This window comes from Fonsecaea multimorphosa, assembly GCF_000836435.1.
Source record: "Fonsecaea multimorphosa CBS 102226 unplaced genomic scaffold supercont1.1, whole genome shotgun sequence".
NCBI classification, from domain to species: Eukaryota; Fungi; Ascomycota; class Eurotiomycetes; order Chaetothyriales; family Herpotrichiellaceae; genus Fonsecaea; species Fonsecaea multimorphosa.
The window spans coordinates 1,833,835-1,855,100 of NW_015971635.1; the positions used below are offsets into that span (position 1 = coordinate 1,833,835).

At 53.2% G+C, this 21,266-nt stretch overlaps 6 protein-coding genes across 6 annotated transcripts; 3 read left to right on the forward strand and 3 right to left on the reverse strand.

The window, feature by feature from the left end:
• Positions 1-1,410: 1,410 nt before the first annotated feature.
• Positions 1,411-3,435, forward strand: Z520_00685 (uncharacterized protein; the record flags this gene model as incomplete). The annotated part of the gene is made up of 3 exons (XM_016771205.1): positions 1,411-1,784; positions 1,843-2,063; positions 2,117-3,435. The coding sequence occupies 3 exons, from the start codon at positions 1,411-1,413 to the stop codon at positions 3,433-3,435; spliced, it is 1,914 nt and encodes a 637-aa protein (XP_016638115.1).
• A 1,862-nt stretch (positions 3,436-5,297) lies between these two features.
• Positions 5,298-10,476, reverse strand: Z520_00686 (uncharacterized protein; the record flags this gene model as incomplete). Its single annotated transcript, XM_016771206.1, has 5 exons — positions 5,298-9,298; positions 9,356-9,640; positions 9,682-9,837; positions 9,884-10,109; positions 10,162-10,476. 5 exons carry the CDS (start codon positions 10,474-10,476, stop codon positions 5,298-5,300), a joined length of 4,983 nt encoding a protein of 1,660 aa, XP_016638116.1.
• Positions 10,477-11,166: 690 nt separating this feature from the next.
• Positions 11,167-11,496, reverse strand: Z520_00687 (uncharacterized protein; the record flags this gene model as incomplete). The annotated part of the gene is made up of 1 exon (XM_016771207.1): positions 11,167-11,496. One exon carries the CDS (start codon positions 11,494-11,496, stop codon positions 11,167-11,169), a length of 330 nt encoding a protein of 109 aa, XP_016638117.1.
• A 998-nt stretch (positions 11,497-12,494) lies between these two features.
• Z520_00688 (uncharacterized protein) lies at positions 12,495-14,519 on the reverse strand (the record flags this gene model as incomplete). The annotated part of the gene is made up of 8 exons (XM_016771208.1): positions 12,495-12,898; positions 12,952-13,206; positions 13,295-13,305; positions 13,358-13,523; positions 13,574-13,969; positions 14,041-14,168; positions 14,234-14,304; positions 14,379-14,519. The coding sequence occupies 8 exons, from the start codon at positions 14,517-14,519 to the stop codon at positions 12,495-12,497; spliced, it is 1,572 nt and encodes a 523-aa protein (XP_016638118.1).
• Positions 14,520-16,063: 1,544 nt separating this feature from the next.
• Positions 16,064-17,482, forward strand: Z520_00689 (uncharacterized protein; the record flags this gene model as incomplete). Its single annotated transcript, XM_016771209.1, has 5 exons — positions 16,064-16,258; positions 16,324-16,428; positions 16,488-16,718; positions 16,776-16,918; positions 16,969-17,482. The coding sequence occupies 5 exons, from the start codon at positions 16,064-16,066 to the stop codon at positions 17,480-17,482; spliced, it is 1,188 nt and encodes a 395-aa protein (XP_016638119.1).
• Positions 17,483-19,944: 2,462 nt separating this feature from the next.
• On the forward strand, positions 19,945-21,047 carry Z520_00690 (uncharacterized protein; the record flags this gene model as incomplete). The annotated part of the gene is made up of 2 exons (XM_016771210.1): positions 19,945-20,251; positions 20,548-21,047. The coding sequence occupies 2 exons, from the start codon at positions 19,945-19,947 to the stop codon at positions 21,045-21,047; spliced, it is 807 nt and encodes a 268-aa protein (XP_016638120.1).
• Between the last annotated feature and the right edge of the window lie 219 nt (positions 21,048-21,266).

Here is a 21,266-nt window from a genome sequence, read left to right on the forward strand (position 1 = left end):
AAGGTTCGAGGAGATCCAAAGTCGAGCCATGGTTTCCATGCTGGCGGCTGCAGTTAAGCGGGAGTCTGGTGTCTCGGGACGCGTCCCAGCAGCGTTACAGTGGACAGCGAATTGGAATCGCCAGCACCGATGGCGATTGTACTTGAAGCACTACTTTTCGCTCAAGGGTTCCTTTAGCACCAGCAATATTTGCTCAGATGGGATGCGTGGATTGACAGGTTCTTTCTTGTGTTTGATGGTCGAGAGCTGGCTGCTTTGTGTGCAACTCCGTATTGTGGGCGAACACTCGGAACAATACCGCCTGGGAGCCAATCGGGATCCCTGATTGAGGATTTCAATAGCTCGACCTGGTGGGTGAGACGGACAGCATGAATCCATGTTGTGACATGGGGTGTTTTGACTGATCCTCTGGTGCTTCGCTGGCGTCGCTGGGGGGGGTCTCTTTGAGGCGCGTCAGACATTGCGCTGGAAAGTTCCTCCAGGGGAGCGGCGAGCGGGTGCGACACTGGGCGGTCGGTACAAACAAGGTTGTCCATTGGGCCTTTAGCAGTGGAACTAGACTTACCAAGGCATAGGCCCCCAAGCTCCCTGGCACGCTTAGAGAACGCTTAGAGAGACTCCATGTAAGATTCTGGGTACAGAAGGAGGTCCCAGTGGAGGTAATGACGCTCTTTTCAGCTAGCCTGCCTACTAGATCCATCCAGGACGCGACCCGCCGACACAACACGGGGCCCGTGCGGCTTTTGAGTTTGGGCGCCTTCGTGTACCTGCATTGGTGTTCAGGTTTAGAGGGCTTGGGGGGAAGGGGGCGTGGTGCCTGGGTGGCCGAGAGGCCCAGAAGGCTCGACTGACCACTCAGCAGCCGCCGCTGGGCCTTCTTTACCGCTTCCTCCGGGGGCGCTGCGCCCAACTGGAACTTTATGGAACTCACCGCGCTCGCGGACCTGCGCTGCCCTCCCTTAATGTCCCTGCTCCTCTCGTCTCGTCTTTCCCACTCTCTTTTTTTCCCCTTCCATCCTCACTGTCGCCTTTTGCCCGTTCCTCCCCATTCTTCTATCTCTCTGTATCACGTTCTTTCCTTCTCTTGTTGTTCAATCCCTCAACCTTCGAGTTGTGCCTTTCACTCCTTCAAGGCCCTCGAACCACATTCATTAAGCTGCTTTGCTTCTATTATTTCCATTCGCTCTACAATCCAATACGGTCTTTACCCAAAACCCCCCACCCCTTTCAACAGCACGAGCTTTGGAGACGTCGAACTCGCTGGGCTACGAAGTCATTTTCCATCTCGCTGCTTGGATCAGCCATTGAAAAATCTCTTCCTACCCTAACGAAGCAACGTCAACCCCCCTATACACACCTGCCTACGAGCATTTCCATCCTTTTCCCACAGAGACCCGCGAATATCCCACCATGGGTAATCTCGACATCAAAGTCGACCCGATGGACGCGATGGACTCGTTGTCGGACCATGCAGACCTGGACCTCGACGTCTCGGTCGAATCCACTCCCTCCCCAAATGCCAGTCAACCCACGCAGACCACGCCCGCGACCTCGAATGGTTCAGGCAACCAAGGATCTGCATCGGCTCCTCGCCGCCCTCCTCGCAAGAGCACCCTGACACAGCAGCAGAAAAACCAAAAGAGACAAAGGGCCACGCAAGATCAATTGGTGACTTTGGAAATGGAATTCAACAAGAATCCTACTCCCACGGCCGCCACTCGGGAACGTATTGCTCAGGAGATCAACATGACCGAACGTTCCGTCCAGATTTGGTTCCAGAACAGGTAGGCCGATAACGTGTTCATAATTGAGACGCGTCTGATTCTGACTGCCCTGATTTAGTCGCCGACGCGCCAAGATCAAGATGCTCGCAAAGAAAAGCCTGGAAAATGGCGAGGATTTGGACAATATCCCAGAGTCCCTGAGACAGCTGCTGGCCATGCAGGCCATGGAATCTGGAAGGCCATTCCCTCGGCAGTTACTGCGACCTGGCGGGCCTATGGCTCAGTACGGAGGCGGTGCTATGATGATGAATGGTGATCCCAGCGCACAAGGCAAAGTTGGTATGTTCAGATCTGGCCGAAGCAAAAAACGTCATCCGCTAACGAAGAGACAGTCATTCAGCACTTTACTTGTCGCTCTTTGAGCATCGGTACTTGGCGTCGCGTGGGTCAGAATGCCATGGACCTGGTTATTTTCTACTCGCCCGACAAGGCGTGCATCACCTACTACATCAACAACGATTCGGCCGGTTACAAGATCGAGTTTCCCTTTGCCTTCATCAAGAGCATTCAGTTGGAACCCGGTGACACGGCGCCCACTGTAAATGGAGCTCCACCGAGGCCAGGGGGACTTGTCATTGAATTGAACAGGCCACCCAATTTCTTCATGGATTCCTCCAACTCAGGAGGCTTCTACCAGTGTGGTGACTTTACCGAGGACCAGCAAGCTTCCCAGATTTTGGTTCACCATCTCGGGGGACATCCCAAGGTGCTGAGCGGTCAACTTGCCAAACTCGTCTCGCTCGAATCGTTCCAGAACCGACTGAACCCGTTCGACATCAATGCCATGCCTGCGTCTGCGCCAGTCTCTCCAAACATGGGCATTGTGCGACCCGCATCCCAGCCCAATGTCCAATTCGCCCGCCCTCAGCCTCCTCATGTCGGAATGTTCCAAGAACAGTTCGGTGTGCAGCATCATCTTCACCCTGGACGGATGCATCCAGGCCACAAGCGACAGAGGAGTCGATCTGTCCCCATTGCCATTGACTTTTCAATGCTCCACGGACCTATGCCGACCTTCCACATCCAACAGCCCTCGCCTCAACTGGCGCCCGACCAGCACAACCTCTTCCAACCCATGCCACAACATCCCGTCCAGGCCCCTCTTGGGCCGACCCTGCAAATCGATACTTCGGCCGGATATGGCATGGACTTCCGTCAAATGCCCATGTCCGCCACTGCCACATCACCGTCGGAATTCGCCAGCCCCGGCTTCTTTCCATCCAACCCAGCTCAACCACCCATGCCGGCATCTGAGTTTGGCACGCCCCAGCAATTCAACGCGCCATTCTTGTCGCCCTCTCCCATGGTTGACCATACGATGATGCCTAGTTCGGTGTCTCCAATGCCACACATGGGTCATCCGGACCCTGTGATTGCCGACCACTCGCCCCCGTTGTCGGCGTTGCATCGAAGCGCATCGGCGGACATGTTCAACCCGCACGGGATGATTGATGACACGTTGATGCTGGGGGAGATGTACTCGAAGCAAAATCTCAACATGCCCATGCCCAGTCCCGGGCTGGACGAGAATGGGATGCTGATGATGAACGACATGTCGGAGTTCCACACGCCTCGAGAACACATGGATCTGCCGATGACGCCGTTCGGCACCGTGGATCCTCACGCTCTACAAGCTGGTCTCCATCACTAAAGACCGAACGAACCTTTCCCTGTATCAGTTTGACATGACCTTGATGCCTCCCCTAGAATCTTAACTCTTGGAAACACGCCTTCTTCGCACAAATTGGATATACAATACTTCTCAGCACTGTCGGGACGGCGCTCATCATTGTTTGATCTTTTTACCACCTGTTACATATGGATATCTCTTGTTAGTGTGTGTGCGCGGCCACTGGCTGCTGCCAGCTGTGTGATAGCGTCGATTGCTGTCTATTCGGTTCTTGATTTCCGTGCCACCTCGTTGTGTTCTTTTTCCAAATTGTCTAGTCATGTGGTTATGTGTCAGCAACGACTTTGTTTCTTTCAATTGGGGTTTTGGGATACGGGACATTTATTTGGTTGTGCGCTCAGTCGATTTTTGGGGGGTTTTGTGGGAAGTTACAAAAGCATGAATTCGGGCACTTCAGCCGGGATGAGAGATTCCAGACTGTTGATCCTGAACACTGTCTCTGCCATTGCGATGAGCACCGGCGAGAGGTGATGTCGTGCTTGGACCGAAAAAAGGAAATCCAAGTCCCTTGAGTCTGAACAGATGCACAGGGCGAATTAATTATTCTCGCATATATCCCAGCATGATTCCCAAGGAACTTTGGGGGCGGCAAGGGGAACACATCTGGCCTTTGTGGCAGTTTCTGGAAGATTGGAAGCAGTTGATCTACATTCACGATCAACACTGGGAGAGGCTGGGGAGTCGGAATTGGGAGACGGCGTTGACCAGAGATATCGATGGCGATGTCGAAATTGAGAAGGCTGTGGCGGGACCTAGCAAGCACAAGGGATGCTTTGTTTGGGGGGAGTGATGGATGAAGAGGTCAGTGGTGGTGAGAGTTGAACGGAGGGGAGATGGAAGGAGGAGGATGATGGTGGTGGAAGTGGTGGTGGCTGATCTACTTATATTCGTAGCATTGCAGAGCAGAGCGACCCATTAATATCGTGGGAAATTTACCCCCGTTTGCTTTTTCTGTGTTTGACGAGGCGGCAGATTTGTTTCAACTAATTATTGATTGCTGAGCCTCGATGCGACGATGTGTGAAGATGGCAGACCAGACTATTTACTTGGAAGGGGGAGAAGGCGATGCTGCAAGATTACGCCGCAGAAAACGTGGCACGGCGCCCCTCCCGGTGGGCCGCAAGTACCTGAGGAGTAGAATGAGCTTGAGACGGGGGGTGAGGGGGGAGATGAAGAGGGAGAGGAAGAGAGAGAGTAGAGATGTGAACCGAGGAGTCTAATCAGAGAACACACAGACTGGAAAAACGATATTTAGGGTAATTAATTAATAACCCCGTCTATGGAGAAACCACGGGAAATTGACCATCGAGATTGCAAGGTATGTATCCCGATGCGGAAATTTGAATCGCGGAGAGAGAAACGGTTTTTTTTTAAACGGATGATTAGGTAGGGCGCGGGAGTAATTACCAGGTACTATTGTATTTCATTTGTGGTGGAGGTTGAGGCTGAGGTTGAGAGATCGATGCCCCCCCTCACCTCCTCCTCCGGGGCCATTATTGCATTGCGTTTTTGTTATAACGTATTTAATGGTGGTGCGAGGGAGGAGGTTGAGGTACTTGGTACTCGGTATTCGGTACTCGGTACGAGGAAATATTTGGTACAGGTACATCTTGGAAGGATCTAATAAATTCATTCTTGGATACCTTAAGTATGTTGATGCAACACCGCGTACTCGGTGTATGTGTGTATATATCATATATATCCCTATTGTATCTATTACCGTCATTATTTCATTCGTGTCCATCATATCCATCCCTATCCTGCCCTGCCCTGCCCTGTCCCTTCTTTTCCTTTGTCCACATACACGGCATAGGTAGGCCTCGTCACTCAAAGCCGAGCCTCTTGACCTGTTCTCCTTCCACTGCTTCCGCTGGCTCGACGCCCCCTTTCCCATTCCCATCCCCATCACCACTTCCTCCCCCTCCACGACCACGTCCTCGCCCACGCCCACGACCACGACGACGACGCCGACTCCGCACTCGAACCCGTCTGTGTCCACGTCCACGTCCGCCTCCCTCTCCCAGGGCGGATTGAACGGGTCCTTGACCGGGCACGACGTCGCTGGGCACATTTTCAGGCTGAGGTTGCAGACTCCAGTCTTCGAGAGGAACAGCCGCAGAGTCAGCCACGGAGGCACTTGCACTCTCTTGCCAGGCTGGCGTCTCCAGGCTTTGTGCTTCGTCCTGCTCGTATCGAACGAGACACTGCTGTATTCTGGCAGGTGCTGTTGCTCTGACTTGGTCCACGAGGGTGCACTCGACCCAGCCATAATATGGTGTCGGCGCTTGTTGGTACTGATGATGCTGCATGCTCGTCTTTCTCGCCGGTGGTGGTGGTGGTGGTGGTGCTGCTGCTGCTGTTCCTTGCATGTCGGTCGTCATAGCCATTGTCGAGGGCTCTTGCGTTACCTCTCCCAGGCTGTAACGTGGCGTCGGTGCCTGGTCATACTGATAGACCATGCTCGTCTCTCCAAAAGACACTATGGCTTGACCGTCCTGCGTGTTGGCTGTTAGCTGCGAGACTATCATCGCCTCTCCCTCTCTATAGCACGGACTCGGCGCTTGGTCAAACTGATAGCTCGTCTTCTGGTCAGGCGCTACCCCACCGACGGTTGAGGTGGTCCGAGGCGGCGGTCCGATTGACGTCCACGAGTCATAACACGACTCTTGCGCTCGATCCACGCTGAAGTCGATCTCGTCCTGGCTGGTTCTCGTAGGCGAGTGAACGCTCACTCGGCTTAGGCCCATCTCTTCAGACGCTGACCGGGACAGAACCATATCTCTCTCGTCACAACTCACATCTCTGGTTAATAGGCCGGCGTCCTGCCCAGCCTGATCGAGTCTTGAGCCTTCGTGAGAAAAGCTCTCGTCTCGTCGCCCAACGAGCCCTCCTGGCTGCGTCGTGTGCTGCGGCTGCCGAAGATCTAAGAGCCTTGACAGCCGAGACTGCGCGTTGTGTAGAGACCAACCACTGCGAGAGATGCCAGATCGCTGTTCAGACGTGTGTACTCGCGACTTTGCGTGCTCAGCCACCGCCGCGTGATACGCAGGACTGTCTTGGAGATGGAAAACTCCCGGGTAGTTGTGGTATAGGAGTGCGACCAGTAGTTTGTTGCCGCATCCCGAGAACCGGACTCGGGCCACCGGACCAAAATTGACCAGCACTGTTGCGTCGGTCGCCGCGCTATCATCCTGAAAGTCAACTGGCGTAACATGGTTGACCCCCCAGGAATTGATGGGACTCGGAGTGGCAAAACTCCAGAGCGCAGCGCGGTGGTAGAACGAGCCCGTATGCCAGATGAGTGCCACCAACGGCAGGCTCGGGTGGAAGACACAACCGTTGAACACGTTGGCAAAATCAAGGCCATCAAGGACCGCGACCGCTCTGATGCTGACATTGCGGGCTTCAGTCTCGATCTTGAAAATTGCCATAAAGCAACTTTCGTTCACGAGACGACTGCTGCAGTGGTCCAGTCCCCTGTCACAGCTGCTGTTTGCAATGCCCTGATATATGACCAGGTCATTATGTACGAAGATCCGGGACCCTGCCGGCCGCGCGGTCTTGAAGACTCTCTGATATGCCTTCGCATTCCCTCCACTAGAGCCACGGTCTTCAACGCCGCCATTCACGGGTTGGAAGACCGAAAATGATCTTTTGTCGCAGATTATGGGAAGGCACTTGCGTGCCCAGCCACAGTGAATCGTCTCGCCGAGTTGGGTAGAGCATGGACGTTCTCGGTTGAGAATGTAAACCGCGTGAAGAACAGTAAACAGGTTGAGGTTTTCACCGATACTGACAGGAAACCATTGCGTAGCATCAACCTCTAAGGATGCAACATCGCCAGATCCCGGGTCAGGCCTTGGTCCTTTCTGGTGAAGAGCCATATGGGATACAATCTCCTGTTCGTTCAGAGGGAATTCCCATTGTTCCTTGAGAACAGCAATGCCGGTCCTTGTGCCCCATATTTGATACTGCGCAATCCATCCACGATAGATTGTATTGGAAGCACCCACAGCGTGTCGGTGGCCATCTTGGAATGGGTTGCTGAACTCCAAGGGAGGCCAGATCTTCAGAGTGGCGGAGTAGTTTCCGCCCTCCTTCTCGCGGGATATTTGACACAAAGGAGCTGAGCTCAGAATTGACACTCTCTCTGGTTTCGGTGGGAGCACAAGTTGCGAGACGGTCGCGGTCACCAAACACTGAGGCTGTGCGAAGAACGGATTCTTGGTGAAGGTAGAGATGTCTTTCCGGAGAAGAGTCGGATCTCCTGATAGTCTGATCCTCCCTATCTTCTCCCTCTGACGAGAACTCGTGACCAGAACATGCAGCATTTGCGCAATCTCCTTGACCTTCTCTTGATATGGGCCAGAGTACGAACCCGACACCTTGGATGCCCATTGATAGAGATCAGAACTGATCTTCTTGAAATCTGCCTTGTACGTGTAGAGTGCTTCGACCCAGGCCGCCCTGCCCGTACCGTCGGCGAGGAATGCCCCCAGCGCTTGCAGAAGGGCGGCAAGTGTCTCCCCTGCGGCATTCGGCGGCTGTGCCAGGTGCTCTGTCCAAAATACCGTGGCATACCTTAGAAATGGTCGAGTATCATCCAAGGCGGTGCTGGACGCGGCCCCGGAAGCGTCTCCGGAAAGTGGCTGATAGTCCTGGACCTGGCGATAGTGAAAACAAGCCATCAGCAGCTCCGACTCGGCCTCGAAGGGTGAGGGATGCAAGTATTCGGTGCCTTCCGTCCCGACGCTTACGTGGACGCTTTCTCGAGAACACTTCCTGTAGAAGAATTCATGGACCGACGGATGGACAAAGCGGCAGATCCGGGCTCGAAGATTCGCCTCCCATATCACCTCGATGAGACCAGAACATACTCGCACGATACTGCGCTCAAAATCTGCAAAAATAGATGAACAAGCTTTCTGATCTTCTATTGTGAGGTTCAGGGCCATTTCTCGCCAAAGCGTCTGAAGCAGGTCCTCAAGTTGGTGAAGACGAGCGACGCCTTTACCGAAGAGAATCCACATAAACATGCGTCTCGCAAAGAGGCGCTCGACATATGGCTTCCGCACGATGACCGTAAGAATGCGTGTATATATCGCTTCGAGATTTTCGGGCCTTGTAAGGTCTTTTATTGTTCTCACTCGAGCCGAGGGCGATGGAACCTCCGACTTCAAGTAAGTAAGCATGAGTTGTGCCCATTGGAACACCCCATGAGCGCCTGTGAGAAGATGACCAACTAGCTCCTGGACGTCTGTGTCGTGGTCAAAGAGATTCGAGCTGAGTATCTCCTTGAGATGGCCCGAAAAAAAGCGGCGCAGATCGGGATTCAGGAGCTCGGGTGTCATAGTGATCGTCTCCGCCATGGGTACCTTCCGACAAAGATATTTGACGGACGGTCTAGCGAATAGCAAAATCCTCGCTCTGTGAGTCGATTCGCGACCCAAGAGACATGTCAGGAACTTCTCGGGTTCGTCGCACTCGTCCACAGCGTCTATGACAATGTACCAATCGGGCAACAGTGGCTTCAAAAGTCTGACAATGTCAGCCATGGCGTCGACGGTTGCAAAGTCTTGTCCTTGAGTCTGCCGAGTTATGGCAAAGCCGAACACATTTAGAATGTCTGGAGCTTTGGAGCACGCATCGAGGATTTGCGCCAGTAAGGAAGCATACGCCGAGCGGCGCGACTTATGTATCGGACTACCTTGATCAAAGAAGTAGTAGGAGAGCACTTTTGAGCCATTGTTCTTCGAGCAGACTGACGTTCGGAGGTTGACGAGTGTCGCAGCGGCGAGGACGGTCTTGCCGGTTCCGGAATTCCCTGTGTTCGGGTCAACGTCAGCGGCAGGTGCTAAGCCAGGATATGTCGATTGCTGACCTCTGACCCAGAGTAGAGGGCCAGGCCCCTCGCACATCCCATCCATCCCTGGAGAGAGTGTCAACCAGGACTTGTACGCTGGGAGCTCGAATAGCCAATCTGCCGTGGCGTGTCGACGAAGAGACCAAGCCCTTTCGAAGGCGTCGGCATATGGCGGCGCCAACCATGCTTTGATGCGAGCGTTTAGTTCGCCTAGAAGAACTTGAGTTAGGGTCTGCCATATCATTTGCAATGAAGCAACTTGCTTGTCCTCACGACGCCCACATGATGGTCTTGAGGCATTCGCTCAAAAGGTGGCTTTTCTGGGATTCGATCTCCCTCAGAACCGTCATGCAAAGATTCTGCATATTTCTGTGCTAGCGCGTGCATGTCTGAGTTGAACACTTTGGCGTGCAAGACGAGCTTCTTAAGGAAATTGTCAAATCGACACTCGAAAGGATGGCACCACATGGCAGGGGTGGCCAGAGGCGCATTATTTAGCCCTATATCGGGTTATGTACCACTTGATGAGCTGGGAGAATGACATACTTTCTTTTTGGTTGAACACGCTGCCCATAGTTCCAAAAAGCCCGAGGAGATCATGATACAGCGCGTGCAGGGACCAGTTCAGCATATCGCTTGGGATCGACTGCCCACACAGGGATGCGTCTGCTTCGAAGAGTTCTAGAAGCTTTCGATAGTGAGGAATGTGTGTCGACACTTCTAGCAACAGCTCACACAGCCTTCCGAACAAGCTGGGGAACCCGCTTGCCATCTTTGATGGTTCAGCGCTTGGTCACACGCGTGCGGAAAAGACATGCCCTGACCTTGAGTATCAGGAGGATAGATCCCCAGACCGTCGCAGCATATGCTGTGACACCCTGCGCGACAAGTCCAAGTGCCTCAAAATAGGGCACAAGAGCTTCAGTCAGTGCAGCTACTATGTTCAGCGCCTTCGCTGCAGTGGCCTTCTTGACCTGAGAATTCGTCATGAACTGCGTAGTGTAGTTGGTCAGATCGTCTGGATTGTCGACACTCTGAAAAGCGTGTCTGTCATCCTCTGCGAGGCACTCCAGGAACTGTGTCCTGGCATGGTCAAGGTCAACCTCCAAGGTGCCGGTGACTGGTGTTGGAAAGGTCATATCTTCAATGGTGACGAGCTCGTCTCAATGCAGCTTGACCTGCCTGCCCCGTGGCAGCATGAAGACAATCTTGGAAATTCACAACTGATGGTTTCTGGTTGTTGGGAGGGAGACAAAGAAGAAAGAACAGTACGAAGCTCATGGGAATCATCAGGCTGATGAGGGATGGAGGGGGAAGTACAGGCGAAGGCGGGGAGAGGCACCCTGGTAACTGTGCATGGACCAGAGGATACCAGTCACAATCACCCTATACTGTCTTAAAAACGTGATTTTCCCGGGGTAGTGGTAGTGTTGGTGCGGCATGTGCATACCACTCCTCCATTCTTCTTGCGAGGTCCAGCAATCCCACACGCACAGCAGATTCGTTGAATGCAGACATGGTCCATGACCCAGGAGCACCAGTAGGTAGCTCGGTAGTAGGTACTGGTTGGCTGGACCACCAGGAGATCCGAGAACTGAGAAATGATCGCGGCCCTAGTATTCGATCGCCTCGATTTGGGCGATCGAAATGCAAATTCTAGAGTCAGTCCTGCGCCCCCGGGGGCGCCTCACCGCTTGGTGCAAGAGCTGAAAGATCCAGACTACCTCGCTGGGCAGCTTGACAAGCGCATGAAGAAGACAGAGGCCTAGGATGAAATCCAATCAGCGTGAAGTGATGACAGCTGTCACCACTGTCACCGGGATGCTGAATCACGCTATTGTGTGCCGTCGTCTGGCCGCATCCAAGACAGCAAAGAGCGACAGGTCATGACGTGGAGACGGAGACCATGTACTGTATGGTGGCGTTGCTGCTTCTGCTAAGGGATGGCGTCCCGTAAACTTCGTGTTTGCTGCATCTGGGTGGACATCGGGATGGGCTGAAGCTGCCACTTGGTCTGTATCCTCGTCCGCTCTCTTGTGTGGCAGATGTGATTGGACTGTCGGCTTGTTGGGCTGTTTGCTGGGAGACACTTCGAGCTTCCTCTTCTGGAGGATGGCGGCGCCAAATGCTGCCTCTATCAGCTGGATCGACAGAGGCATTGAGCCTGGTTCCTCGATGGCAAGGCAGCTGCGCCGTTGACAAGGAGCAACAGAACAGCATTGCAACTTCAAGTGAGAGAGGGAAGCTAAAGTTTAAGCGATTGGAACCAACTCGATCAGCCAACCGGCGCTGATCCGAACAGTCACGCTCCATCCGAAGTCTCTACAGACCTGCTTCATACGACTTTGTTGCCCCCTCCACAGCCCCTTTGACAGCGGCAGACATTCGATGGCCTGATGCGAGTCTCAAGGGTGCAGCTCACCACCGGAACACTGTGAAAGGCACATCGACGCAGAAAGCTCCATAGAATACGAGGACAGTGGCAGCGAGCATCTCACAAAGGCATCACATCACTTCCGGCTTCCCCGACCAGTCCTGTACAATGGATGGAAAGGATGGCGACTGGGAGGGGGTGTCCCAGAACTACTACTGGGCGCCCGCCTTCTCTCTTCAGCTTTGTGACCATAGCGAAATCTCGAAGTTCATCAGCTATCCACCACCCGTACCAGGGTACCTACTCGGGATGAGTTTCTGCTTTCCCGCCTCATCCACCCTCTCGAAGGCCCCGTCCGGGACCCATCCGAAACCTCCCTCCTTCGAACCCAACTCATCTACATCAATTACAAGGCTGTGAACCAAAATAGCAAAAAGAGCATCGTCGAACAATGCGCAAGATCGTGTTCAAGAGGTTGAATTGTGCACGTACTTCTCTCGTACCTACATATTGTGTATATACTGGCCTCGTGCAGAGTTTGCGCTCCGAGTAGCGTATGTAAGGGAGATATCGGTACACCTCAGTCAATCATCTAGGCTTGACTTCCCAAATCGTAGTAACGTACGGTACCGATCACTTACTCCAATTCCCAGAAAAAAGTGAGGTCCTCCAACTTTGGACATGAGCATTTTTTCTTTTTCTTTTCGCGTGGAGAAAGTCCAAAAGGCTGGGATATAGCAACCCGAAAAACACCACACAATGCACCTTTTCTAAAATCAGTTTTTAAGCGCTCTTGCGGACGTACTCCACAGGTCCGACGTAATGGTGTCGTGCCCAGAAGACGTAGTAAACACCTCCAATAATGAGCACAGATCCATATGCCAAGCAAGACCAGTTCATGGTTTGCGGGGTCGGATTGGCCGTCCCAGGGAAGAAACTCATCACAAAGGCCAGGAGAAGGAATGCCACCGAGGCAAGGTTGACGGGAACTCCCCAACGGCCAAGGTCAAAAACTCGGTCGAGGAGCGGTTGATTGCGAACTCGGCGCCACATAACGCAGGAGATAGAGATAAAGTATGAGGACAGCAAGGCCGCAACACCAAGCGACAGAATTTGGTTGAAGGCGACGGTTGAGCCGATGTTGACGAGGGAGAACAGGACCGAGAAGGTGATGGTGAAAAGAACAGCTGACGTTACTCTTAGCCATTGAACCAAAAGGGGGATGTTAACCAAAACTCACCGTTGACTGGAATCTCGAACCGAGGGTCGACCTTGGCGAACCAGCCGTGGAAGGGTAGACCCTTGTCACGAGCGAAAGCGAAGAGTTGACGAGACGCTGTAGCCATGTTGGTCATACCATTGGCCACGGCCGATAGAACGAGGATGCATGACATGGCCGTGGCACCGCCCTTGGAACCGGTTGCATTGTAGAAAACTTGAATAAAGGGGTAGCCGGTCGGAGTCGAGAGCACACTATCCAGGTCGCCGAGAGTATCTAAGTCCATGTTAACAACAAATACCTAGCAACATACCGAGCCACGGCTTCGAAACGAGGCTCTTGGCTTGGTTGGGAAGTTTCTTACAGCAGAAAGTCCTATAATATCTGTCAGTAAAAGCTCAACAGTTCGGTGGACAGGGAAACTTACACAAGCATAATGAAACCGAGAGCACCGTTGACAATGGAAGTCCAGATCATGACCCTCGGGAGAGTCTTGGAAGCGTTCCTCAACTCCTCGGCCATGTGCACAGCGGCATCGGCACCGAGAAAAGCGGTAGCGGGCGTGATGATACCGACAAGGGTTGCGAGACCAGCTGGAAGACAATCAGTAGCCGCAAACAACGAGTCGGGATTTGGATCGTACTTGAACCCCAATTGCCGCCATCTTCAAAGACGGTCCAGATCTCGTGTGAGTTTCCACGAGGGCCAAGAACCCACAGTGGAACAAGGATGCAGATGAAGCCGCCAACGTGCAAGCAGAGAACCATACCCTCGACCAGCGGGAGATGCTTGGCGAGGAAGGTGTTGAAAAAGGCGACAAAGAGCACAATGGCAATGGTGAGGAGAGTTCCATGCCATCGCTCATAGACGTAAGAGTCGTTGTTGAGGACAATCAGACCTTGGATCTCGGTGGCCGCCAAAAAGCAGCCAATTGACACACCGCTTTGCCAGCCAAGGGTACAGAGCCAGCCAACGATGAACGAAAGAAGCTTCTGCTGGCTTCGAGGCGCAAACTCGGAGATCCAGTGATATTGACCACCTATCGCGGTGGATTAGCATTTGCAGGATGGGGGGAGCCAGCACAACTTTAGACCCCAGGTCTCGACGCACCTGCTGTTGGGGCCATGGAGGCCATCTCGGCCATGGAAACATTGACCAGAGTGAAAAAGACCACGACGATGATGTACAAGTATATCAAACCCGCTGTTCCACCATTACCCAGACCAAAGACAATAGTTCTGTGAGAGTCGCAGTCAGCTTGACATTCGACGAAGGGTATCATTCGAGATTGTTGTAGACTGACCCGAGCAGCGCTTGCCATGTTTGCATCAGAATCATAGCAAAGCCGAAGATGGACAAAAAACCAAAGTTACGCTGTGAGAGTTCGTGGTCAACACTTGGTTCTGTGGCGACTGGCTTGGAGGGGTAGGGCGCAATATGGTAGTTACCTTGAACAATTGTTCTTTGCCCATACGCTTCATATCCTCCACGTCCCTGGAGGTTCCCTGCTTCTCGCCCATAACGACATCGTCGCTGGCGCTCTCCGGGACCACCTCGCCAAGGGCGCCGACTTCAGCTTGTTTGCTCATGTTGGCAATTGAGCAAGTAAGACAGAGATCAAGTGGAAAAATTCAACCACAAACGACAGAAGCCTCCAGAAAAAAGAAGGCGCCTGAAGGGTTGAGCAGAGAAGAAATGGCAGGAGGTGCTGAACAAGAGAAGAAAATAAAAGGGAGTTCTGGAAGTTTTGGGTTCGAGGTTAAAACTCCAGGCTGGATGAGTGGTTGTTGACCAGGAGGGGAAGGAAGAAAAGAGGACGAGGTACTGGACAAATCCCTAGCAGCACAGCTAACAGCACCTAGTTGAACAGTTAGCAACCCATGTGGCAAGCCGATGGTCTTGCCTCTGCCTGGTAGTAGTGCGGACGAAGTGCGTGGGTAGCTCGGGCCCATCTCATTGCACATGGAAAGATATCGCGGAGACTATGTACACGAGTGGCACGAAGGGTCTCGCATGGGCTCAAGCGACCCCCTGGACCGGCCTGGAGACAAAGAATAGTGGAAACCTGGTCAGAAAAAGGGACAAGATCGGGTGCATGGTTCGGAGCAAGCATGGTCGCGAAAAGGCTTATCGGTGGGAGCAAGTGGGTTGGCAGGTTGTCTAGGTTGTCTACCTAAGAGAATGGGTCGTCACTCGTCGTGGCTGCTGAAGCCGGCGGACCATTTTGCAGTTACTATGGAGTTTTAGGTACAGAAGTGGAGAGACAAGTACGAGGCCCAGTCTTCGTACTCCGTCCTGGGGGGAGCAACCCCCAACCAACACTCCCGAAATGAGGGATGATAGGTGAGCAAGTAAGGGGGGTGCTAGGGCCTCCACGCTCCTTGCTGTTTCCGACAACCCGGGGCGTTCTTAGCGTCGGCCCGCCGCGACGATCACTACGACAAGGGGCTTAATGGGCTTGAGGCTACCAGGAAGCCACCTGAAGCCACCTGAAGCCACCTGAAGCCACCTGGAGCCACCTGGAGTCCACTTTGACTGAACAATTCAAGTTGTCAAATAGCCCCTCTAGTCCCCACCTGCTGCCCATTGACAAACCCCTCTCTGGCCAGCCATTCAGCGACCAGACTGCCAGCCTGTGGTGCCCATAGTTCGCCGGAGCGCATTTCCAGCTGCCAATTACCTTGTTCGCGGTACGGCCTGGCCCCAGCACGTCAACTCCTCACTTCTCTTTGGCAGCTAAGCGATCCAGACGAACTGCCACAGGCCTGGTCGCTTCCCAGGATTGCCCGAAATCGACCGCTAGAGTCTTGTCTGTTGGTCTCAGTAGCGGTGCCAGGGCGGTGCACAGAACTCCAAGCCCCAAACGACTCCCGTATCTAGTTGAATGATGAAGGACAGACGCAGAGAGTTTCTGCAGTTTCAAACCACCCCCTCTCTGGCTTGCGTTGCCCGTTGCTCGTCTCTTGTCAACGCCCGACGATAGCAATTATCCAAAGGGGAATGGGCCGAATTTAAGTCCTGAATTATATCTCGCCACCAAAAGGAGACCCCTCCTGGAGCCCGTTCTAATTAATGTCGTTGATGCTGCTCCTCTAGAACTTTTCGTGCCAGCCCTACTTGCCCAACGGCAACCATGGCAGACTCATCGACCTCCGACCCTACCATTGAGGGCAATCGATATTTTCGAGTGACCCCCAGCGATCATCGCGGCGTCATTCTGGTTGTCTCCGTCATATGCGCCGCCTATGTTCCCATGCTTCTGGCCCTCCGTGGCACCTTCACCAACAAAACCGTCGGACTGGATGATGGATTAGCCATCGGCGTGGCGGTATGTGTAGAACTGGCAGACTGGTGTCGATTGGGAGCCAAGTTGAGTGCTAACCAGATTTCTAGGTGGTAGGATTGTTACATAGCATTCTGGTCTGGATCGCCGTATCCCATGGGCTGGGAAGGTCATATGCAGATATAGGAGCTTCCGATGCGAGTTCCATGGGCAGGGTATGCAGGATTCCCAGGCTTTGGTTCTGCGAGTGCCGTCTCGCTAACGAAAGCACCAGATGTTGGTCGCCTCGATCGTTTTATTCCTGATCACCCTGTTCCTCACCAAGACCTGCGTGATCCTGCTCTGCCGAAAATTATTCAGCATCAACATGAAACGGCACCGGACACTTTGCGATACCATGACTGTCATCTGTGGTCTCTGGTGCGTGGGGGCCATTCTGGCACTCACCATTGATTGCAGCTCCATCCAACAGCTTGGATACCATACCTCGTTCTGTCCGACCCTAGTACGTTTTCTTGAGCTTTGCTTCCTTCCTTTGCTGTCTGCCAGCTAACCCACCTAGACCAAGCGATGGAGCGCAGTCGCAGTCGTGGACGGAATCACCGAAATCTTGATCTTCCTGTTGTCGCTGGCCGTAGTCCTCCCGCTGCACATGAGCACGGATCGCAAAGTCTCTGTGCTGCTCACTTTTGCACCAAGATTGGCGTAAGTTACAACCCAAGAAGGTCCATCACTCACGCGCTCACATCTGGCAGGGTTATTGCACTGATCGGCCTGCACGCCCACTACATAGATCTTACCGTCCATTCCCGCAATCCCGGCGTCGAAATCGTGACCCCCGTCGTTTACCGACAGGTCCTGGTGCTCTTCGCAATGGCTTCCGCGGCGCTGCCTGCCCTCAACCGTGGCCTGCGAAAGTTCAACACGAGCATGGGCAGTACATGGATGGAGACGACCGTCTCGCAGGCGAGCGGTGGTAAAGCAACAAACGGACAGGCTTCAATCCCTCTGAAGTCCATGAAAACGAACAAGAGTAGCATGAACCGAAGCAAGAGGAGATCAATGGACGAAGATGAGATTGATGGCGCGGAAAAAAACCCCAACTTCCGGCCTGACAAGGTCCAGCACAACACCACCGCATACTGGGGCAAGTCAGTCGATCCTGATGCGCGATCTGGACAGTCTCAAGAAAGCCAGAATAGCGAGGCCAAAATCATTCGCAAGGACATGCAGTGGCGGGTCCATTACGAGAATCAAGGCCCCTCGTAAGCAGCGCTGCTTCCGCTTCCACGCCTGCTCTTACGGGGAGGGGTTTCAACTGGACCGGATGGATATATCAACGTGGATCACGGGCCAGCACGAGAGGTGTTACAAGAAAAGGGGTCCATTGCAAAATGGTTTGTATCAATGTTGACTACGGGCTATTATGGAGGGGCTTTGGATACAGATTGGGTCTCTTTTGGATGAATTGATGGATCGATACCCCGGGTGGTTGCGCTAGGCTTGAGATCTTTGGGGTCGTTCCGACTTTCCTGGCTCCCACGAACGACGTGAAAACAAGAATATCCCCAAATATGGAGTGTGTGTAACTGCTGTGGCATGTTTGTGTGAGTAGCGGCTGTAGAAAATACTAGGTAGAATCGTGTACACTATGGCGGTACGGAGGACAGAGAGCCGTCACACAGACACCCACTGACCACCTGCGGTACTGCCACTGACGCAACCTCACTCACACCCTCTCACACTCGGGCATACAGTCATGCACAGATGCAGCCACTTTGTTCATCTTCTCATCTTCATCTTCACAACACCCTCCACTTCCTGTCTCTGGCAGTAACCTGACGACGGTGATCCTTACTTGGTCTGTACGGTGGGTGGCATTCGGCAGAGTCTGCTGCTAACAAAGGGCCTTTGCAGGGGTCGATTCCAGTTCGCAGACCACTCGCCTCCAGTCCTCATTCCACCCCACTGCCTCACATCGTCTCTCATCGCGCTGCACCTAATGCTGCATCTAAGCATGCAAGCTGCAAGAGGCCCCATTCCCCGGCAGACAAGCGGGCCTGCGGAAAAAGCTTTTCGGAACCAACCCTTGCGATGTTAGTGTCAAGCCACCTTTTAGTGCCTCTGTCCTCTTTCAGGCCGTCTACTTGAGCGAAGTTACAAGTCGGGATGCACATCGACGCTACGGGAAAACAAGTCAGGGCAGATCCTGTTCCCCGATTGCCACCACCATATTGCTCAAAAGAGTTCCCGAGTATATGCAAGAATGGGAAGATGCGTTGGCCACCACCCTTACACCGCTTCTTTGGCCAGAACAACGAGTACTGGCGTGTTTCCTGGTCGGGTAAACCATGAATTGTCAACTACTGTAGGTAGTACTACCTACGAGCACCATCTCCCCACTCTGGGTCTTCAGCAAGCACCAACACCATTGGCCAATCGATGATATTGATTCAGATTCATGCAATTTCGGGAGGAGCCCTAGGGATCGCCTCTTACCGTGTCTCTTCTGGGAGCTCCCTTGCTTCGTGGGCCTTTGCGTATACCCCGGTTCTTTTCAAATCATTCCTTTCACTCCACTGACTTTGGCCCCTCATCCTGGCCGTGTTCTGTCTGCTGGCTCTTTGCTCAACCCTGCCCACTTCTTCTGCTGATCACTTCTTATCAAGGCATCGAGGACCTTCCTGCAAGGTGCCACCAATGTTGCAAAGCCAACTTTTTCTTTTCATTTTACCTACTCGAAATACCTGCGTCTACGAACACCAGCTGGGTCCATGCTGGCATCCTTCCCGCACGTTTTTCTTCCCTGCTCTTGCGCAAGCACTGCTGTCCTTCGCAAACCACAACTACCACGAACTATGAGGACCCAGCTCGCTTAGATGGTTGCCCAATGGTCGTGCAGTCTGTGTTATGCACCAAATGTCTTGTCGGATGTCGACGTGCCGTTTGTCCCTGACGCTTGCCCCGATCAATGCTGATGCTCAACCTTCTACAACCGCGAGTACTCCCTAGGTACTCGCGAAGTCAATAGCTCCTAATACTGTGGATGAATGGGTCTGGTCTCGACTCTTTTCGTGCAAGCGAAGTTACCAAGACTCTCGAGTCCAAACTTCTAGGTCCTTTATAAGACTTGTTCGTACCTCGTACAGAGGACAGCCTCAACAATGCCACCGCCGCGGAAAGAAAAACCCGTGACACATTTATTGCTCGACTTAACGATCTCTTTGGTTCAGGGGCGCAAGTAGTGGATACTTGTCGGTCTGGTCTGATCTCCTATATCTCACGCTACGTTGAACTGTCTTTCTAAGTTCATGTACCTGAGTCAGTAGTTCGCCTCCCACGTTGTCGGCGGGTTCTTTTCGCTTGTCCCCTTTTCTCCTGTACCGAGTACCCGTGGTTCCTTTCAGGGATAATCCTATCCACGTGTGGGTAACCGTGCGTGGGCAAAAACCCAGTGAACCAAAGAAGCGACGCACGAGGGACGGTTTTTGAGTGCTTCCTTCCGCGCTGTATGTAGATCTGTACCTAGGAAACGGCAGACAGCTACCTGATCGCCCGACAGATCCTTTCGTTTCGCCATCTGAAGGATTGTTGTACGGTGGAATAATACTGTACGAAGATATTTTGCCTGTGCAACCGTGCCAGAGAGTGGGGGCCAGATCATCTATCCTTGCCACCAATCCCTTTGGTCGTATTACGATTGTTCCGCTCCCAAAAAAGGCCTCAGCAACATGCCTATCCGCCTGGCAAGGTATTCGGATCTCGATGCCGTCTCCAAGATCCTGGCCGCCGCTTTCTACGACGAGGAGTTGAACGACTGCATCTTCCCTTACCGGAAACAATTCCCAGACGACTATGTCTTTGTGTGGAAGCAGAAAGTTGTCAAGAACTGGTGGGATTACAACAAGATATGGCTCGTCAGCTATGAAAAGGACCCATCTCAGAAGTCTGGAGAGATTATTACCGGTGCTGCGGAATGGGGTCGCGAGGGTAAAGGCTCAGATCGACTTTGGGGTTTGGTGAGATGGTGGGATCCAAGTGAGTACATGAATTGATGCTTCTGACTACCTACATGTTCACACCGGTGAGTCTGGACATGGGTTCAGGATCAAGCTGATGCATGCCCTCTTCCTCCATCGGGAGAGTGAGAGACGGCGTATGTACCACTTGTGAGACACTTGAAGTCATCTTGCAGAGTGAAGTTGTGCAACATGGGCCGCTCCAGGATGGATGGATATTGATGTACCCAGACCACGTCGTGCGACCTACCCAGCATACATGCATACACACATAGATCTGATGCAGGATCGCTGACAGAGTGTTGGTCTACATAGGAAGACTGATATCTCCATTCATCGGACTTTTCTACAGCTTCTATCGCCTCCTCATTCCCAACCGCTCCATAGCCGTGCCCTCGCTCTCCGACCCCAACCCGTTGAACAAATGGAACTTTGCATACCGCATCGGACCCTTTTCCGAGCACTTCTTCAACAATCCACCCTGGCGGGCCAACCACTGGGAGCTGTCGACGCTCGGTGTCCACCCCAGTTACCAAGGCCGGGGCATCGGCCAGAAAATGGTGGCCTGGGGGCTGGAGAGGGCCAAGAAGGATGGACTTCCCGCGGTGGTGATCGGAGCCCAGGGCACCGAGCCGTTCTATCAGAGATGCGGGTTCCGCCATCTGGTCGGGAACGTGTCAACGGTTGAAATTGAGGATGACGACGAGGGCAAGAAGGTCGTCCGAATCGACAAGACCAATCCGCTGAAACTTCGAGGCATCAAGGGCGGCTCGGTTATGTGGACTCACTCGGGAGACGAGATTGAGAGTCAGTGACAGGGACGTAGCCTGTTTCGCCAAAGACGAGCGAGAGGGAAGTCCAATGCTTCACTCGACGCCATTGCCCCGAAGTAAGTGAGTGACAGAATGAATGAGAGAGGGCGGGGAAGAAGAGGGAGAGATTGAGCATGCTCATCGATCCACAGTCAAGCCGCTCAAAGGGGAACAAAAAGAATCATTGGGCCCAGGCCTACCTTGCTCTTCTAGCCCTGTGCA